General features: G+C 35.5%; 1 protein-coding gene across 1 annotated transcript; it reads right to left on the bottom strand.

Annotated features, from left to right (window-relative positions):
- Positions 1 to 11,138: 11,138 nt before the first annotated feature.
- Positions 11,139 to 14,736, bottom strand: LOC143621525 (GRF1-interacting factor 2-like). The gene is made up of 4 exons (XM_077092934.1): positions 14,573 to 14,736; positions 12,672 to 12,748; positions 12,472 to 12,568; positions 11,139 to 11,644 (listed from the first exon to the last, which is right to left on the bottom strand). The coding sequence occupies exons 1-4, from the start codon at positions 14,654 to 14,656 to the stop codon at positions 11,333 to 11,335; spliced, it is 570 nt and encodes a 189-aa protein (XP_076949049.1). The 5' UTR covers positions 14,657 to 14,736; the 3' UTR covers positions 11,139 to 11,332.
- Positions 14,737 to 18,002: the final 3,266 nt, after the last annotated feature.

The following is an 18,002-nucleotide window of genomic DNA, read 5'->3' as shown; positions in this document are numbered from 1 at the left end:
TCGGGTTATTCCTTCGATTCATAAGGATTCTTGATTGGTGATTGAACTAATCTCTTTTTGTATGGCAAGATGACTCTCATCCTTGGTTTACGACTTGGTTCTGCAGTGGTCGGTGGGATTTGGTATTGATAGTTCGATGGTGGTGATCCGAATTGCCATCTCCTTTGATCAGAGTGACAATTCATCCAGCTAGATGATTCTGATTCAGTCTCTTGTTTGATCTTACTCTGCACTTCCTGCTCCTCGGAAGGATGGTAAGTGGGAATTTTAGATGGGTGGTACTGAGGAATGTTGTCGACAGTGTTGTCGGAGATTTCGATTGGACATTGTTGACTTCCTGGAAGATACACGGGTTGGCTCCCATATGGTAACATCGGAATGATCGGTTGAATGTGATTGAAAAGCTTGTATAATAGCTATTACTACTTTCCATATCGGATGGTTCGTACTTGAATGTCGGTTTTGATCGGATTGCTACTCGGTGTCTATGACCAAGGTAATTAATATAAGACATCTGCATATAGTTAGATTAAGGATAGGAAGTTTACCAATCCTATCTTATCCCTACGAATAATAATAATAATAATAATAATAATAATAATAATAATAATAATAATAATAATAATAATAACTTTAAGGTTAAAGCTTAGGTACTAATATTTAAATACCTAATTCGCTGAAACCGATGGCTCTGATACCAACCTGTCACACTCCGACTTAGGGCCTAGGCGTGTGACCACAAGTTGGTACCGGTTTTGTAAATATATCAGAGTTATGAGTTAATTTTAGCGGAAGACTTTAGGTTTATATATAATATTAATTTACATTGAAAATTTACTCGGGGATTAAATACCCGATTATTAGTTTGCAGAAGATATATTTCATATTACAAGGATTTTAGTGTATAAAAAACGGAGCCATCTTGTATGCGCTTATATCTTCATTTAGATTCCAATCCTTGCTAATGCTACTTATGCTTAATTACCTGCAATGGGTTGAAAATAAATACATTAGCTATATGCTGGTGAACACGTATGACTCTATAAAACATTTGAATGACATTACAATACAAATATAGTTTTCTTGACAATCTTAGCGGAAACATTTCTACTTCCGGTATATGTACCACTGCCCTATACACATAGCGGTATTCTCCGACCCACAAGGCCCTGAACAGAGAACTAGTCACGACCGTTTAGCTCGCGGCTACCTCGCCTTTGATTGATGGATTGAGCTTAACAGTTATGTTTGGATCCAGACACATGCATATTCAGTCTGAGTTGATTTTATTTTCAACTTTGTATTATAACGTTTTCAGAGATCATGTAATCTCCTGAAATCATTGACTGTATCGTTAAGACGAATACCCGTTCATCTTGTCGAGTATAAATATGTTTGACTGATTGAAAAGGTTAACGTATTCACCTGTACCGTCGGTGTTGGAAACCTTGACTGATTGACTGGTTGAGAAGGATATTTAACCTATACATAAATAGGTTTGTATAAATATTTGAATGATGTTTTGATTAAGCTATGATTGCTAAGCTTAACCATGAAATCGTTTATCTTTGATTGTGAATGAAAACACTTAGTTTTTATGTGTCTTTTGATGTAGCATGCTTTGGCTTAATAAGTTATAACTAGGGGTGTTCAAAACTATCCGAATCCGAATCCGTATCCGAATTATCCGACTATCCGTATCCGAACTATCCGAATTTTCAGATATCCAAAAATGCGGATATTCGAATCCCGGATATCCGAAAATTTGGATTCGGATTCGGATAGAAGTTTTCAGATTTTTCGGATATCCGAATTATCCGGTATTTTAATTTTAATATTTTTTAATTTTATTTTATATTATATAATTATACATAATATAACACAAATACTAAACAAATAAGTCATAACAGACCCCACAAAACCCTCGTTCATCACACACGCAGCGGCCTCATCTCTTACCCTAACCCTCGCCGTCGCCGGTCCTAAATTTCGCCGTCGCCGGTCATAAATCTCGCCATCGCTGGTCATAATTCTCTCCGTCTCCGGTCACACAAACCCAAGATCACACACAACTGTCTCTGTATCCGTCTTCGTCACTTTCTCTCACACAGTCGCGGGTCTCCGTCATCCGTCTCCGTCTCCACATGTCCTCAGTCTTCGCCTCTGTCTCTACCAGTCCTCCGTCTCCGTGTCCAGCCAGTCAGCCGATTGTTTAATGTTTGGTTTGTTAGATTTAGAAACTTGCTATTTGGTTGTTGTATGTTTGATTGGTTGGATTTGAAAACTTATTCCTAAGATGATGTGGTTTTTATTATTAAAACAATTTTTTAATTTCTTTTTCAGATATTCAGATATCCGAGGTTCGGATATCCGAAATTTCGGATATCCGAACTTCGGATATCCGAAGTTTCGGATTCGGATTCGGATAGTGATTTTCACTATCCGAAAGGTTCGGATATCCGGTTTCGGATATCCGAAATTTCGGATATCCGGTTTTGAACAGCCCTAGTTATAACACGTTGGTAAGTTTATCCAGGTAAGTAAACGGGTCCCTCGGTTGATTGGGATTTGTACGAATTACTTTTCCTTAGGCAAGAAAACTACTACTAGTGATATCATCCTTACACTTACTACATGCCCGTCAAAATATATCTTTGATTAACATTACTTTATTATGAAGTAACGTTTATGAAAACTCATTTATGAATGTGAATGTTTGTAAAATACTTTCAAGGTTAAAGGCCATAGCCTCGATTGATTGTCTAAGCTATAATTCAAATTACTTAAACATAACTCCTACCATATATCGGATACTTAGAATAATAATAAGATAAAGGTAGGATCTTGATCTACTCGATTGTACGATTGCTAGCTTGATTATAACTTCGTTTCTTGCACAAATCACAAGACAATGGCACGTCGGCTCGTCACGGCTATTGGGCACGTTTCCCTAAGCTAACTATGTGAAAATGAAGGCGAGTTTGGGATGAATGGAGCTCATACATGTCCTCCCCTTTTATAGCCTTTTTTTGACCCCTTTGCGATACGCGATGGGTCCCTTGTGGCCCGTCGCGTATCGCGGTGCCGCAATTTTATGCCCCTTACCAGTTCGTGACACGTGGCCTGTCATATCGTGCCACGTGTTGACACGTGGTTGGACACGTGTCTAGTGACTCATCAGGGTCATCGCGATACGTGATGATCGTTGTGTTTGGGTCGTAGCATATCGCTACGCCGCCCATTCCAGGGTTTGTGTGCAAGGCTATCGCGCTACGCGATGGGCTTATGTTTGCCCCATCGCGTATCGCGATGGGTGAAGTTTTTAGAATATTCATTTTTGGTCCTTATATTTTATAAGTTAGTATATTAGGCTCAAATTTTAAAGGGTAAAAGAAGCGGTGTTACACCCCTCCCCCTTTCTCGTGCCACCAGATTGCTCCATTCGTGAATACTGACTTCTCATTCATTTTCTTCTTGAAAATTCGCAGGTCATGGGCTCTATCCATGGGTCTCGGTACCCAAGTTAGAATAACTAGTTAAAAAAAGGGTTAGAACCTCCATTTAAAGCCTTATTCTCCTTATTTTCTTTTCTTCTGTAAACCATGACTACAACACAAAACCCTAATCCTGCCAAATCATATCCTCAAATTCTCATTCATTCCTCCCATTGTCTGCCTCTACATCCATAATCTGCATCCAACAAAACCCACGACCTTTACACCCAATTTGTCTTCTCCACTTCTTCAGTTGGTTAATTCACGAACTGGGTATTGCTTAAAACCCTAATTCGTTCTTGATTATGTCCACGTCGTTGTGTAATTCGAACCAATTAAGCTTTTCCAAGGGTTAAATGGGCCAAAATATTGATACCCGAATGCCCGTTTCAGTTATTATCGATTTGATTGATGGGTTTTGTGAGAATGAGAGTTTTGGTTTGAAATTTGGGTGTTTAATGTATGGAATGGTGGTTGATGGGTACAAGAGTAAACGGTTGTTATATGAAGTTGTGTGTGTTGTGTTACGGGTTAATGTTAGGGAGCGGTTTCCGAATGTGGGTTGCGTAAATTCGTTGGTGACGGGTTTGGTGAAGTGTCGGAAACGGAGTTGGTATGCAAGGTGTATGTTAATATGCTTGAGTTGAAAATCGTTCTGGACGTGTATGTTAATACGAATGTGATTAGTGAGTTTGTGTATATACGGGAAGTTGGTCAAGGCGAAAATGGTTTTTGGTAAGATGACAGAGAACGGGTGTGAGCAGATTTTTGTGACGTATAATGTGATTATCGGAGGGTTATATAGAGGCGGGTGTATAGATGAGGTGTTTGAGCTATACGTATGCAATGGTTATAAAAGGGTTGTGTAAAGTTAAGAGAATGTAAGTATCTATTATCAATAATTAAGTGTTTGATTGGTTATATGTCAATTAGTTAGATGTATATTTGTGTTAATTGAAACGTGCCAAAACGAACCAAAACGTGCTGAATTGCAGCAAAATTGGTAAAAAAAAACGCGCTAAAACGAGCAATTTTTAAATGCTGAAACGAGTTGAAACCTGCCAAAACCTGTTGATTTTCTGTTAAAACTGCTGCAATGCACTGTTTAAGTGTTGAACTGCTGATAAACAAATTGTTTTCTTGCTAAAACACCGAAACTGTTGTTTTTGCTGATAAACATGCTAAACTGTGTGAAAACGTGTTGAAATGAGCAGTTTTAAGTGTTGAAACGTGTTTAAAAGTGTTGTAATACACTATTTTTCTAATGGAAGTTGTTGAAACAAGCTGTTAATGTGCTGAAACATACCAAACTGCTGAAACGTGTTGTTTTTGCACTGAATTTGATGTTAACAAGCTACGGTTAGAAATCGTTCAAGTTCTGAAGTTGTTAAAGGTTTGATGGTTGACTAGACAATGCAAACGAGCCTAAACGAAGAAACGTCTGACACTTTATATAATACAAAACCATAGATTTATGATAACAGATTAATGGACACCACCAAAGGCACTTTAATATTATTTTAGGAGTTGTAAGGACCAAATAAGAAATGAATAGTTTTAGTTTTTTTGCTTTGCATATTGTATGCAAGTTCGAACCTTGTATTACATTTCGAGTTTTAGGACACTTTATGATATCTAATGTTTTTCTTTTCTTATCGCTGCTATACTGTAGTTTGCAGTTTTCGTGTGATTATTATTGATTCTTCCCTAATACTATATATATAAAAAAAAGATGTTAGTAATTTACGCCTTATTGCGATTTTAAAATTGATGAACTTAAAATAAGTGCATGTTGGGTAATGGTTGTTATATTCAGTTTCCTCACACATTTGCAACAATATTTTGTTTGTTTATGTTCATTTATATATGTGTCATTTATGTTCATTCAACACATTGGACAAACATATATTCTATTTAGGCCCATCTACGGAGTCTGATTTGCTATTGGATCTAATTTATAAGGTATAATTTGATGTGAATGGAAATTTTAATTCAGTTTATAAGCCACTGAAAATTGATTTGAAGTTCTTTATAAAGATACAGTTTGAAAAATGAATGTGAGATTTTTAACATGCCTAAGCTGCTGAAACGAGTTGTTTAACACGCTGAAATGTGCTGAACTGCTGATAAACAATCTGATTAAGTGTTGCAACGTGCTTAAACTTGGCTTATTCCAAGTTTTTACGGGTTGATGGTCACGGAGCTTTCGTGCAATGCATGAATGGGGCTTATTCCAAGTTTTAACCTCGGGAAAGACCTCAGGAATGATCTCCAGCTCTTCCAACTCATTATGTGACACCAAAATCATTTATGTTAATAAACAAATGATAAAGCATGTGATTAAGGACAAAAGCGATACATACATTTCATAAGCCAAATATTTGTGTTCATGTTTGTTCATTTAAAAATGGATGTGTTCGTGTTCGTGTTCGTTTATATTTGTTTGTTAAAATCTAAATAAAACTACCCTTCACAGCTGAAATAGATCAAACATTAAAATATAATGAACATTACACACTAGTTGTATTAACTCAAAACCAAATAAAACAAGTCACTACAAGAAATAAAATAGCAAAACGATTTAAAACGAATACCTAAATAAACCCTCGATCTTTTTGTTTGAAAACATAAATTGTTTATTTTAATTATATTATCACAGTGATAGACGTAGACAATTCACTCGTCCTATCAAAGCAAAAATTTGATTGTATTAAAACTGCTCCTACGTGTGTTTGTGTAAGGCCCTGGTCCCTATGCCCTACATTGGACGTTGGATTTACTCATAACACAGTTTTAATTATCAGAGTGAATTAAAACTTTTTGCGGAATATAAAAACAACAAATATTCATTACAAAATATTAAAATTATAACTTAAACTTTCAAATTATCTAAACATAAAACGTCATAACTTTTATTCACTAGATGTCAGTCAACTCAGTCCATGCCATGTGTCCCCCTCAAGCCAGCTCCTTCATCATATTTGGCGCGTGCATACTAAAAGTGAGCTATGTTGGGTGAGTTCTAGTTAATCAGGAAACATACATTACATTCATATATATATATATATACATATATATATATATATATATAGAAAATGGTTAAAATAAAGATACATAGTTTTGTAGGAAGAGTAGGAATGATACAAAATTTAGAGTTAGGAAACTATGTAGCATAAATCCTTAATCCTAGGAAAGTATTTGGTATTTTAAAAACTACCAATCTCAACCACTAGGTCATAGATCCAATGGCCTAGATTTATTCTTACTCTTCCTAGAAAACTATTTCTTTTTATTATAACCACCCCTATATATATATACACACACACATATACACACACGTATCTGTAGATACATATTACATACTTAACATGCTTCTTTCTTTCATACATACGTACATTCATACTTTTAGATTTTCATACTTGCATTCTTTACATTCATACTTTATACTTTCATACTTACATACTATCATACTTTCATACTTTCTTTCTTTCATACATTCATATTTTCTTGTTTTCATACTTACTAATACATAAATAACTATCTCTACATTATAAAGAACATTTCGTCATACTTCCTCTAGTATTATTAGGGCCTGGTTCCCTTCTGCCTCGGATATTATTAGAGTATGGCTCCATTCTTCCTCGAGTATTATTAGGGTCCGGTTCCCTTCTGCCTTGGATATTATTAGGGTTCGGTTCCCTTCTTCCTTGAGTATTATTCGGGTCCGGTTCCCTTCTTTCCATACAATCATGCCATACCTTTCTTTATATTTATATTTGGGTTTATTGGATTTAAATAATCCCTATTGAACAATATTAGCAGATAATAATCCATATTCATTTTATCGCCACTGGGGGTCCCAAATTTAAAAAGGTTGGCCACCAGTGGTCCCCCGTTAAAAAGGACTTAACGACGTTATACTTTTTTCCGAATTTCAAACTAATGTTTTAGGGCTTTTGATCAGAAGGAGGATACGAATCGATTGATGTAGAACTTAGCTCGAAACGGTGATCCAAACGGCTTGATTTTAGTTAATTGTAAGTTCGAACACTCAAATTGAAGAATTAATTCGCCGTTTTGGAGCACCGTTTCGAACTAAGTTTTACATCAATCAGCCCGTATCCTTCTTCTAATCAAAAGTCCTAAAACATTAGTTTGAAATTTGGAAAAAAGTATAACGTTGTTAAGTCCTTTTTAACGGAGGACCATTGTGGGCCAACTTTATTAAATTTGGGACCACCAGTGGTGATAAAATGAACAGGGATTATTATCGGCTAATACCATTCAATAGAGATTATTAAAATCCAATAAACCTATTTGTTTTCATATGATATGTTGTGAGACTTGTAGAACCTTGAAGAGATTGAAGTATGGAACTCAAGCTTGATCCAAGAGATCGTACAAGACAAAACCGGACTCTCTTTGACTGCTTTACTTCCAAAGCTTCGTCGTTTGTCGTTGTCTGCATTACCAAAACTGAAATTGCATTACAAAAGGGATTCTGATTTGTGATTCCCTTGAAACAGTTGAGGTATGTGATTGTGAGAAACTGAGGGCTCTCCATTCTCCATTAGCTATTTGCCATCAACTCTTGAGCACATTAAGGGAAGAAGAAGTTGGTGGGATGCATTGGAATGGGATGAAACTGATTGCAAGAATCTTCTCCAACCATTTTTTGATCAAGGTGCATAAATTTGGCGAACCTAGCTTGTAAACTTTTTATTGGTAGTGCAAATTTATTAATCTTTTGGTCGGTTTTTTATATTTCGCTACCCTTGAAAAATTATAACGTTGCCCCTATTTGTTTAAAGTCCAAACCAAATAAAAAAATTGTTTGTTGTTCATTGATTCTTGGACACTTGGTTTAGGTCGAACATCAACATTCAACAAAACAAAGTTTCATTCAGCCGATGGCTGCTTCCACACTACGCTTCCCCGACCCCTGCTACCCTCCTCTTGTCACCCGACCTCCATCCTACATCCAATGCTCCCTCAGTCCCTCTTTTACAATTCAACTTCTACTTGTTCAATTTAGGTGTTCTTCTACTTTAATCTAAATATGTAATTGTTAATTTGTTTATATAAATTGTTAATATGGAATTGTTTATGGGCAATTTAATATTTGAATGATTGATTATGGTTTATTGGATATATGGATAATGTAAATTGAAAATTGGAATTGATTAGGAATTTGGGATTTATATCTTAACTGGAATTGATTAGACATTTAGGGTTTATGTGTAAATTAAATTTCATTATAGGTTTATGGTTTGAATTTTGTTTCTTCTAAAATTAGGGAACCTGGAAGATGAAACGTCAAGTTCTTATTAGCAATCTTTTTAAACGAAAATTACAAGAAAACGATGATATCGGCCCAACACCAAGCTAAAAAAATCATTTTTCGAAATACAGTGAGAAAAAAATTTGGTTATTGTATGAAATACGGTAAGAAAAAATTCGGTTATTTTATGAAGTATGGTAAATATCCGTTTATATTGTATGAAATACGATAATTTATTATTATTATTATTATTATTATTATTATTTACATTACATTTGATATTTTGGTATAGATCCTCCACTGGCATAAAACAAACACTTATGTAACATGGACATTTCTTTTGGACCAGTCAGGCTCCTGCAGATGACTTATGTATAGATCTGCCACTTCTTGATATTATGGAACCTGCACGCTTAGGGTTCTTGTTTCGAGACCCAAGTTACACATGGTTCTCCGCCCTTCGGTTGCAGGGGTGATGGGCATATCAGACAAGATGTATTGTGAAAATCATATATGCTTTAGTAGGCGGTGTCCATGTATTTAAATTCTTTTAATGGATGAAAACTACACTTTTGATTACGGCTATAAACGAACAGAACATCCAGCAAACAGTTCGTGAACCGTTCGGCGGGAAGTTTGTCCACGTTCGTTTGTTTAATAGATGAGTGAACACTAACAAGAAGTTTTGTTTGTTTAGTTAATTGAATGAACATGAACAGAGGTCGTGTTCGTGAATTTGTATTCGTGAACGTTGGGTAATGCGTTCATTTATGTTTGTTTGTTTATGTTTTTTAGTTAAAGGTTTTTTTATATTATATAGTATTTTATTTGCAATAACCAACCTAACATTTAAATTTTATAGTTATCTGTTTATGTTCATTTTTTTTAATAATTTTTATTGTATTTTATTTGTAATAACCAACCTCACAAACTTACATGCAGTTGCTTTGTGCGATTGCACGGCCACAAACATCATATTTAAACTCCAGTCTCCAGGTATGGATTCACATAAAGAAACGAAAGCACATTTTCATGGTCTTCCCGACGTACAGTTTCTGGTTAGTTGGTGCATGCCACATGACTGCAGTGGTGGATCTAGACTTGAAACATATGGGTAGCGCTCAAAAACAAATTCCATATTTCATACAGTGTAAACGAAACAAATATAAATTTTTTTTTCCATATTTCATACAATGTTAACGGATTTTTTTTCCATATTCTATACAATATCAACCATGTTTGAACTTGAAATTGGTGATGAACCAATGTCATCGTTTTCTTTTCTTTGACGTTTAAAAAGGTTGCTTATTCCTCTTCAAGGTTCCCTAAACAAAATTTGAACCAATACCTTATAGCAATTCCAATTTACACATAGGCTAAATCCCTACTTAATTCCAATTTAAACATAACTCTAAATACCTAAACAATTCCAATTTAAACATAAACTCTAAACCCCAAATTAATTCCAGTTTAAACATAGCACTAAATATCTAATCAATTCAAATTTATACATGAACTCTAAATCCCAAATTAATTCCAATTTATACATAACCCTAAATCCCTAAATACAAGAAATCTTACCGGAAAGAAGAAGAGGCCGGAGGTGGTAGTGGTGGTGGTCAGGAGGTGGCTGGTGGCGGCTGGAGGTGGAGGTGGCGGCAGCTGTGGTGAACTGGTAGTGTGGTGAGCAGAGTCCAAAGAGGCAGAGAACAGTCGGGTGTGTGTCTGTGTTCACAATATCCGGGTTTTTTTTTACTGTTAAGGGTTATTTGGGCTACTAGGTTTTTTGGTTTGTGCTTTATAATTTAAGTGGACTTTTGTTGGGTTTAAGTATTAAAGTGGTTGGGATTAAAATACATAGGGGTAATGTTATTTTTTTTCCAGTGGTAACGAAACACGAAAACCAACCATTTTTTTACACTACCGGCGAAACGTTGAGGGGTAGCCCCCTCCTAAGCTAGGTCCGCCCTTGCCACATGTGCGTCATAGCCACAAATATAACAATAGTATAATTCGAGGTTCAGGTTGAGGTTAGTACCACAAACATTACATATACCCGAACCACTTGTGTAAGGTGGTTCGAGGATATATTTCAATGGGTGGTGTGGGTGTGATTTGAGCGTGTTTAGACTATTCCATGGAGGGTTCGAACTCGGGTTAGGGTTTGGATTCACATGTACAATTTCCAGCAAACTAGTGATTTGATTTGGTGGATAGTTCGGGTTGAGTTTAGGTTATTATAAGCGCCATAGAAGTGGAGATCGAAGTCACAAACAGAACAACCAAATGAAAAACCTGAACCGGTTTTATTACAAGATTTGCAAATGAAAAAGCAAACACAAAACTAGTTATGAAAGTATTAGCTTAGAAGAAGGATATGAAAGTATCATGAACTCTTTCATTAAAATCTCACTAATTCTATAAAAACAATAACAAAACTAGTCATGTCTAAAGAACACAAGACACACACAAACATAATGTCACATATTAAGCTTCTAGTTCTACCGTAACGGACCACCTATCCACACCCATTCGACTAACAACCCACTTGGTTTTATTACTTTGCTTCGTCTGATCCACCAGCGGTAGCCCCATGACCATCTTTACCAGCACCACCATCGGCGGCGGCACCACCGTCTTGCATACTTCCCCTCCAGATATCACCAGCGGCTGAATTAGGCGGCACACCGCTTGGCCCACCAGGCCTAATGCCCATCTGGGGTTGCATAACTTGTGGGCTATTAAACTGCATGGCTGGCATTTGCTGTGAAAAACTAGAAGGTTGTTGAGCCATGACAGCCGCCTGAGGATGCTGCTGCATGAAAAATCCTGCTTGTTGCGGGATACCAGCGTGTCCAAGTGGGCCCATCTGCATAGTGTATAAAAATTCATAATCACAGCTCCAAACATGAAAATCTAAACACACATCTATACGAAGGGAGACTTCCATATATATATACCTTTAAAAACTAGTTAAAAAATCACATATACCCATATTTTTTAATCCAATTCAAAGATGACCGTTTACCCTTATTCTTCTGAAGTTTAAAAAAAAAATCATATACACCCATTTTTAGCCTCAAATTTTATATTTACCTATCAACAATATTCTATTTTATTTTTTTAACTTCTTTTTATAATTCTTTTTTAAAATTTCAGGTTAAAAAACTAGAAGTGTTATAGATAAACAAGGTAAAAGAATCACTTTTTTTAATGAAACAAGTAAATATGATATTATATGAATTGTTGTTTTCCACATAACGAGTAGATATAATATTTTATCATATACTTCCTTAAAAGTATCATATTTACCGATTTCGTAAAAACGACTAAAACATAATATTTCACCCTTATTCCTCTGAAGATTAAAAATTTCATATACACCAATTTTCAACCTTTACATTTTATATTTACCCATCAACAAATTTCTCTCAAACTACGCAATTTTTTTATTTTATTTAAAACAACTCATTTTTAACCTTTTTACTTTCTTTTTTAATTCTTTTTTACAGTTTTACAAAAAATAAGGGTAAAACAGTTGTTTTTGAATCGTTCTTAACAAAAATGGTAAATATGATATTTCAATTGGTTTCTAAAGGGAATATATAACATTAACTTTAGTTGGGTATATATGACAATTCACAAGTTTGTAAGGGTATACATGTAATTCTCCCTTAGATAATTACAGAAATGGACCTGAGATGAGATTGTCGGTGCGGGTGTTGGTGTAGGTGGTTGAGCATCAGCAATGGCTGCTAGATACATCAAATTCTTCTGCAATAGAGCCTGATACCTATAACATATAAACCAATTTTTTTCAGAAATTGTGATACATATTATTATATATATGCACATTGACATTTAAATATTTAGTATGATTGAAGAGTTCTACTCACTGGGCACATTCAGCAAGCTTTCCAAGATTTTGGTTGGTCATTATTGCTAAAATTAACTGCTTGTTCTCGTCAAGAAACTGTAAACATGGATTTAGAACAATAATAATGTATTAATATGTAACATATATGAAAAGATCATTAAAGATGATGGCATGGTCATCATGCATAAGTTGTTAATTTGCATCAGATTGTATATGCAGATAAAAACAGCTAAAATGCAGAGAAATTTGTTGATAAGTAACATTGCAAGAAGCATAATGTAAAGATTAATCCATTACCTCTTGTTGTGAGCACATAATATAAAGATTAATCCATGACTCACACGAAGACACCGTACAAATTTACACGAAAATGACTCAGTCAATATTGCCAAATGAATCTTGACTCTTGAATATTTAACATACAAACATTAAAGGTTTGAAACATATTTAACATTAAAACCAACTTCCTGGTAATAGTAGTATAGTACCCAAGTTAATTTAGTGTTTTAAATTTTTTTTACAATGAATCAAGCTCAACTAGGCTAACTAAAACCGTTTCCAGTTAATTCAAACTATAACATAACATGTGTTATGGTGGTAATATCTGCATCAGTTTCTAGGTATCAAAATTGTTTCAACTCTCAACATATAAACTTGTAATGTGCTTGGGTATAATCACACAGAAGTCGGTTTCTGTGTTAAATATGTCTCAAGGATACACCGTCCCTTTGTTAAATCTCAATCATCATTCGATAAGTATTAATCGTGAGTAATGACCTTGTAAATCCATGTGTTTTTTTATGTGTTTCATGGATTAAACTTTATATTATGTACTACTCACAGCAATAGTTAATAAAATAGTTTTTACATTATGTTCCTCACTCTTGCAATATTCATTACCAACATATTTCTCTTCATTTTTAGTTGTTTTTATACTCGCAGAATGTGTTCATTTTAGACAGATTTCTTATATACGTCATCTTTATTTACTTCATATTTTGCACAACCCACGTGAAGGCCCCAAAAGCCCAAACTCTATCAAACCAGAGACACCCCGTTAATAACGATTTGGTTTGATTTACTGTTTATTTGTAACAGTTACGCTTTAATTCTATGTTTTCAAAACCCTTCGAACGTGCTCCTAGGCCAACAGATGAGGCGAGTCCGTTCGAGATTCCGGAGAGATACTGGTCAAACCCTAAACATCCCAGCAAATTTTGCAAATTCTGGACAAACTAGTCTGAAATATCCAAAATCGGTCTAGAACCAGCCTAAACTAGACCTAAACAAGCCTAAAACCACAAATAATAATATGTTTATGCTATGCGCTTTGCTTATCTTGGGTAGGCTAAAGGCTCACCCTTAACACCTTGCGCCTTTAAAAACTATGCTTTAAATTTCTTTAATAAAAGACCGCTACTAATGGGTTGGCTCGTATTCTGACCTAAAAACCATCAAAGCCGCACCATGAACACCCCTTACATTTTACTATGTATATTAATAAAAGTACAAAACTTCTATTGCAGGAATGTATTTCCTTCATCTTCTAAAATTCAATAGTTTATTCACCTTAAATATCCAAAAAAACCCTAAATGTAGCAACCAAAAATTGGTCATGTTTCTTTCATACATGTCGGGTCGGTTTTAAGCAACTTGACACATTCAACCCATATGAACAATCAACATTTAGTTAAACTTTTCAATTTGACCCATTTATTTAGTACACAACAAAACGAAACGAAACCCAAATCGACCCGTTTGTAAGTAAAGGAGTAAAAAATGCAAGCTTTATTATATCCAACCTAAAAGAAATTAGTAATAGTAATGGGTTAGTGACAGCTGTATCTATTTCATCAATTAAAATTAGGGTTATACAAGCAAACAACAAGAATCTTAAGAATTTGAATATGAAAAGGAAACCTTTTGGATCTGATCAGTGGTGATGTTTGCAGGAGGAAACGAGGAAGAAGACATCATGGGATTAGGCATCATCGGCTGCTTCATTTCTTCGATGGTTTTTAATCAATTTCAACTTCAAAATCAAACACAAAAACTTGTAACCTAATAATTATTATTATTTAAAGATATGAACGGTCACGGTGGTGTTGGGTGACCTCTCAATGTTGAATCTATATATATACAAGATTTTCTTTTCACACTTTTTTCTTACTCCATTTTCTTTTCTTTTCATTTTTAAACGGCAAATGGACCAGGTTATGATCGGGTTTTGACTGGTTATGGTTTGTTAACCGGTTTTGATGGAGAAAGTTATAAATTGATTCGGTTTTGGTTCGGTCGGTCGGTTAACCGGTTTATTTATTCATCTCTATTCAAGGGTAGTCGAAGCAATTAAGTCCATCATTTCCTATTTCAGAAAAAACCCGCGACTCAAAGACCCACAATAATAAAACCATGTTGGAATCGGATTCAAACCGGTTTATTTGTCGGGCTCTGCTTTGTTCATCCTAAATCCAGCTTTACATTCACTTTCCTCGAAATACGTGCCTCGATCCCGCCGTCCCGACGATTCATTCTCGAAGTACGTGCAAGGTGTATAAGTGTTATTAGTTCATTCCCTCGATACCGACGACAAGTAGGAGTGATGCCCGCGTCAAGCTTAGGCATTTCTATAAATACAAGTCATACAAGGTAGGGGTTCCACCCGATTATTTCATTATATATGACTTAGACCCTAGTCGAGGGTATAGTCTATACCTTGAGTATGAAATAAGTGAAATATGATTTTCATAAGATAAGGGTATAGATAAAATATTGAATCTTTATTAAAAATAAAGTTTTACAATGTTTCTTAAAAAAGAAGGAACTTGGTATATGCGTTTCTTCATGAGGAAGAAACGTAGTGTTTAATAATGTTTTGGACTAAAAGTTCAAGTATTTTATAAAAAGAGAAATGATTATCAAGGTAAAGAATATGCGAATAGACTAAGGGTCTAAAGCTAGATCATTGATCTAGTATTTATAAAAAGTTATTCTCATACTACAGGTAAGAGGTAACAAGAAGATTAAATCAGTGGGATACGCTGATCATAACAAAGGTGAATATGTACAACTATTTACAACTTATTAAATCGAGTCATTAAAATGATTACATGGGATTGTGTATCCCTAACACGTTATAAACAAAGGTAATTGCTGGCTATCAGGCTATTGTATACGTGTGTCTGGATCCTTTCATGTGTGGGTAGACGGTGGACACACCGTACCACACTTGATTATACCTCCTCCACGTTGGGCCGGATCTACGATGTTCGAGTGAGGATGATCTTGTGTATATAGGTAGTGGCTACGATCTCGAACGCTGCAGTGTTCGTTGAGCGGTTTCGAGTTGAGCTAGATTTTGTAATAGTAATTCAGACTTTTAGAACTTGATTTTTTCCTAAGCCACGTTGGGTCAAGGCCTACGATGTCTCTAGGGATAATTAAGTATTAAAATATTTTGTGTCAACATATTCACCAGCATGCGTTGCTGACGTATTTTATAAATGTTTTTCAGGTAACCGAGATTAAATGTTTGGAGATGATGATAGCCGTTAGACGATCAGATAGCTCAGTCGCAGTTTTATTATTAAAATAATGTAAATTTTGGTTTTTCATATTCAAACACTTTGTAACAAACTAACGGGTGTTTAAATTCCCGTATTTTTGGAATATATTAATATCTAAATTATAAACTTCCGCTTTACAATCTTAAATTTGATATATATACAAAACACTATTTGGCACACGCCTAGGCCCTAAGTTGGGGTGTGACAGATTGGTATCAGAGCCATCGATCTTAGCGAATTAGGTATTTAATCGTACCTAAGTTTTGATCAAGGGATAAGTTTTAGTATTTTATTATATATATTAAAGGGATAAGATAGGTTGGTATTCTTTCCTATCCCTCATCGTTCTAAAATTCAAAATAGATGTCTTTCAAGAAGTGCATGGATACCTTTGCCAAGGTATGTAGGGAGGCGAACTGCCCAGAACCAGCGATTCCTAAGGGAGACGAAAGTGACGATTATTATGTCTATTGAGAGTTTTCGGGTATCATTTGATCGTATTCGGGCTCTTTTGATTGTTCCCAGGCACATTTAAGGGTTTTCGACCAACATTTTGAGTTCTCGGTGGATTTCACTGGTTCTCGGTCAAGTTCTCGGGTTCTCGGTCAATCTCTTGAGATCTCGGTTAAGCTCTCGGGTTATTGGTTCACAATCTGGGTTCTCGATCAAAGAAAGTGGTTCTCGGCTGTTACTATATCACTGGACAGTAGGTTTGGACCTTATTGATTTGGGCCTTAGTGATTTGGGACCAAGTAATTTGGACTATATTTTGAAATGGACCAATTAACTAATATATCATTAAATGCTTCTCTGCATCAAGAGTTGACTCCATCATGGGAATTGCCACTCGTGTACCTCGTTTATTGTCTCATGAGGGGTTCGCCGAGTGGAAGTTCAGATTTGAGAAATATGTGAAAATGAATGATGCGAAGATTGGAGGAGTATCGTACGGGGTACTTAAGTTATTACTTATCAACGAGAAAATTCTGATGAGGTGGTTGTGAAGCCTTCCGAATAGTATGTCGACGCAGATTTTGAGAAGAATTGAAGAACATGAAAAGGCTCTTGCTACCTTAACAATGGAAATTTCACCTGAAATTTCCTTGGGATTTAGAGAGTTACATTTTGTTAAGGCATTATGGGAAGCCCTTATTGAAGTGTATGAGGGAAATGATGATATGAGAAGAAGCCGACAAGATTTATTACAACAAAAGTTTAACATGTTTAATTATGTTCTGAGAGAGTCTTTGGAAACACAGCTGCAGAGATTTATATCACTAGTCACTGAAATGTGATTCGCTAACATAAACCTGACCTCAGTTGAGACTAATAATAAGTTGGTCAACTCCATGCCACAAAGCTGGGACATGAATGCTGCAGTGATTAAGAAAACAAAGGATCTAGCCAGGCTAACCTTGTCAGAAGTAATGACAATCATTAAATCATGTGTCATGGATGATAAGCAGCGTGTAAATCATGCCACTTCTTATAAGGCAGCCGGCAATAGTGTTGCTTCTAATAATGCTCTCATCTCACAAGACAACTTCTCTATGTTCAAATCCTCTCAAGGTCAGTATGCTCAGCCACAGCAGTCTCAAAACAATTTTTCAATGTTCAAGTCTGCTCAATGTCAATTCACTCAGCCTTCACCACAGCCTACTCTCGTGTTCTTTCAACAATTCGCTCCTGCTACTAAACCTCAGTCAACTGCTGCATCCTCCAACCAGTCTCCTACTCAGGTTCCTACTATTTTGAAGGAGACTCAAGAAAGCATTGCCTTGATG

Source organism: Bidens hawaiensis, unplaced genomic scaffold (genome assembly GCF_021521415.1).
Source record: "Bidens hawaiensis isolate Kalapana, Puna unplaced genomic scaffold, B.hawaiensis_p1.1 tig00000326_1, whole genome shotgun sequence".
NCBI classification, from domain to species: Eukaryota; Viridiplantae; Streptophyta; class Magnoliopsida; order Asterales; family Asteraceae; genus Bidens; species Bidens hawaiensis.
The sequence above is the reverse complement of the archived record's forward strand: the minus strand, read 5'-3'. Positions and strand labels throughout refer to the sequence as shown.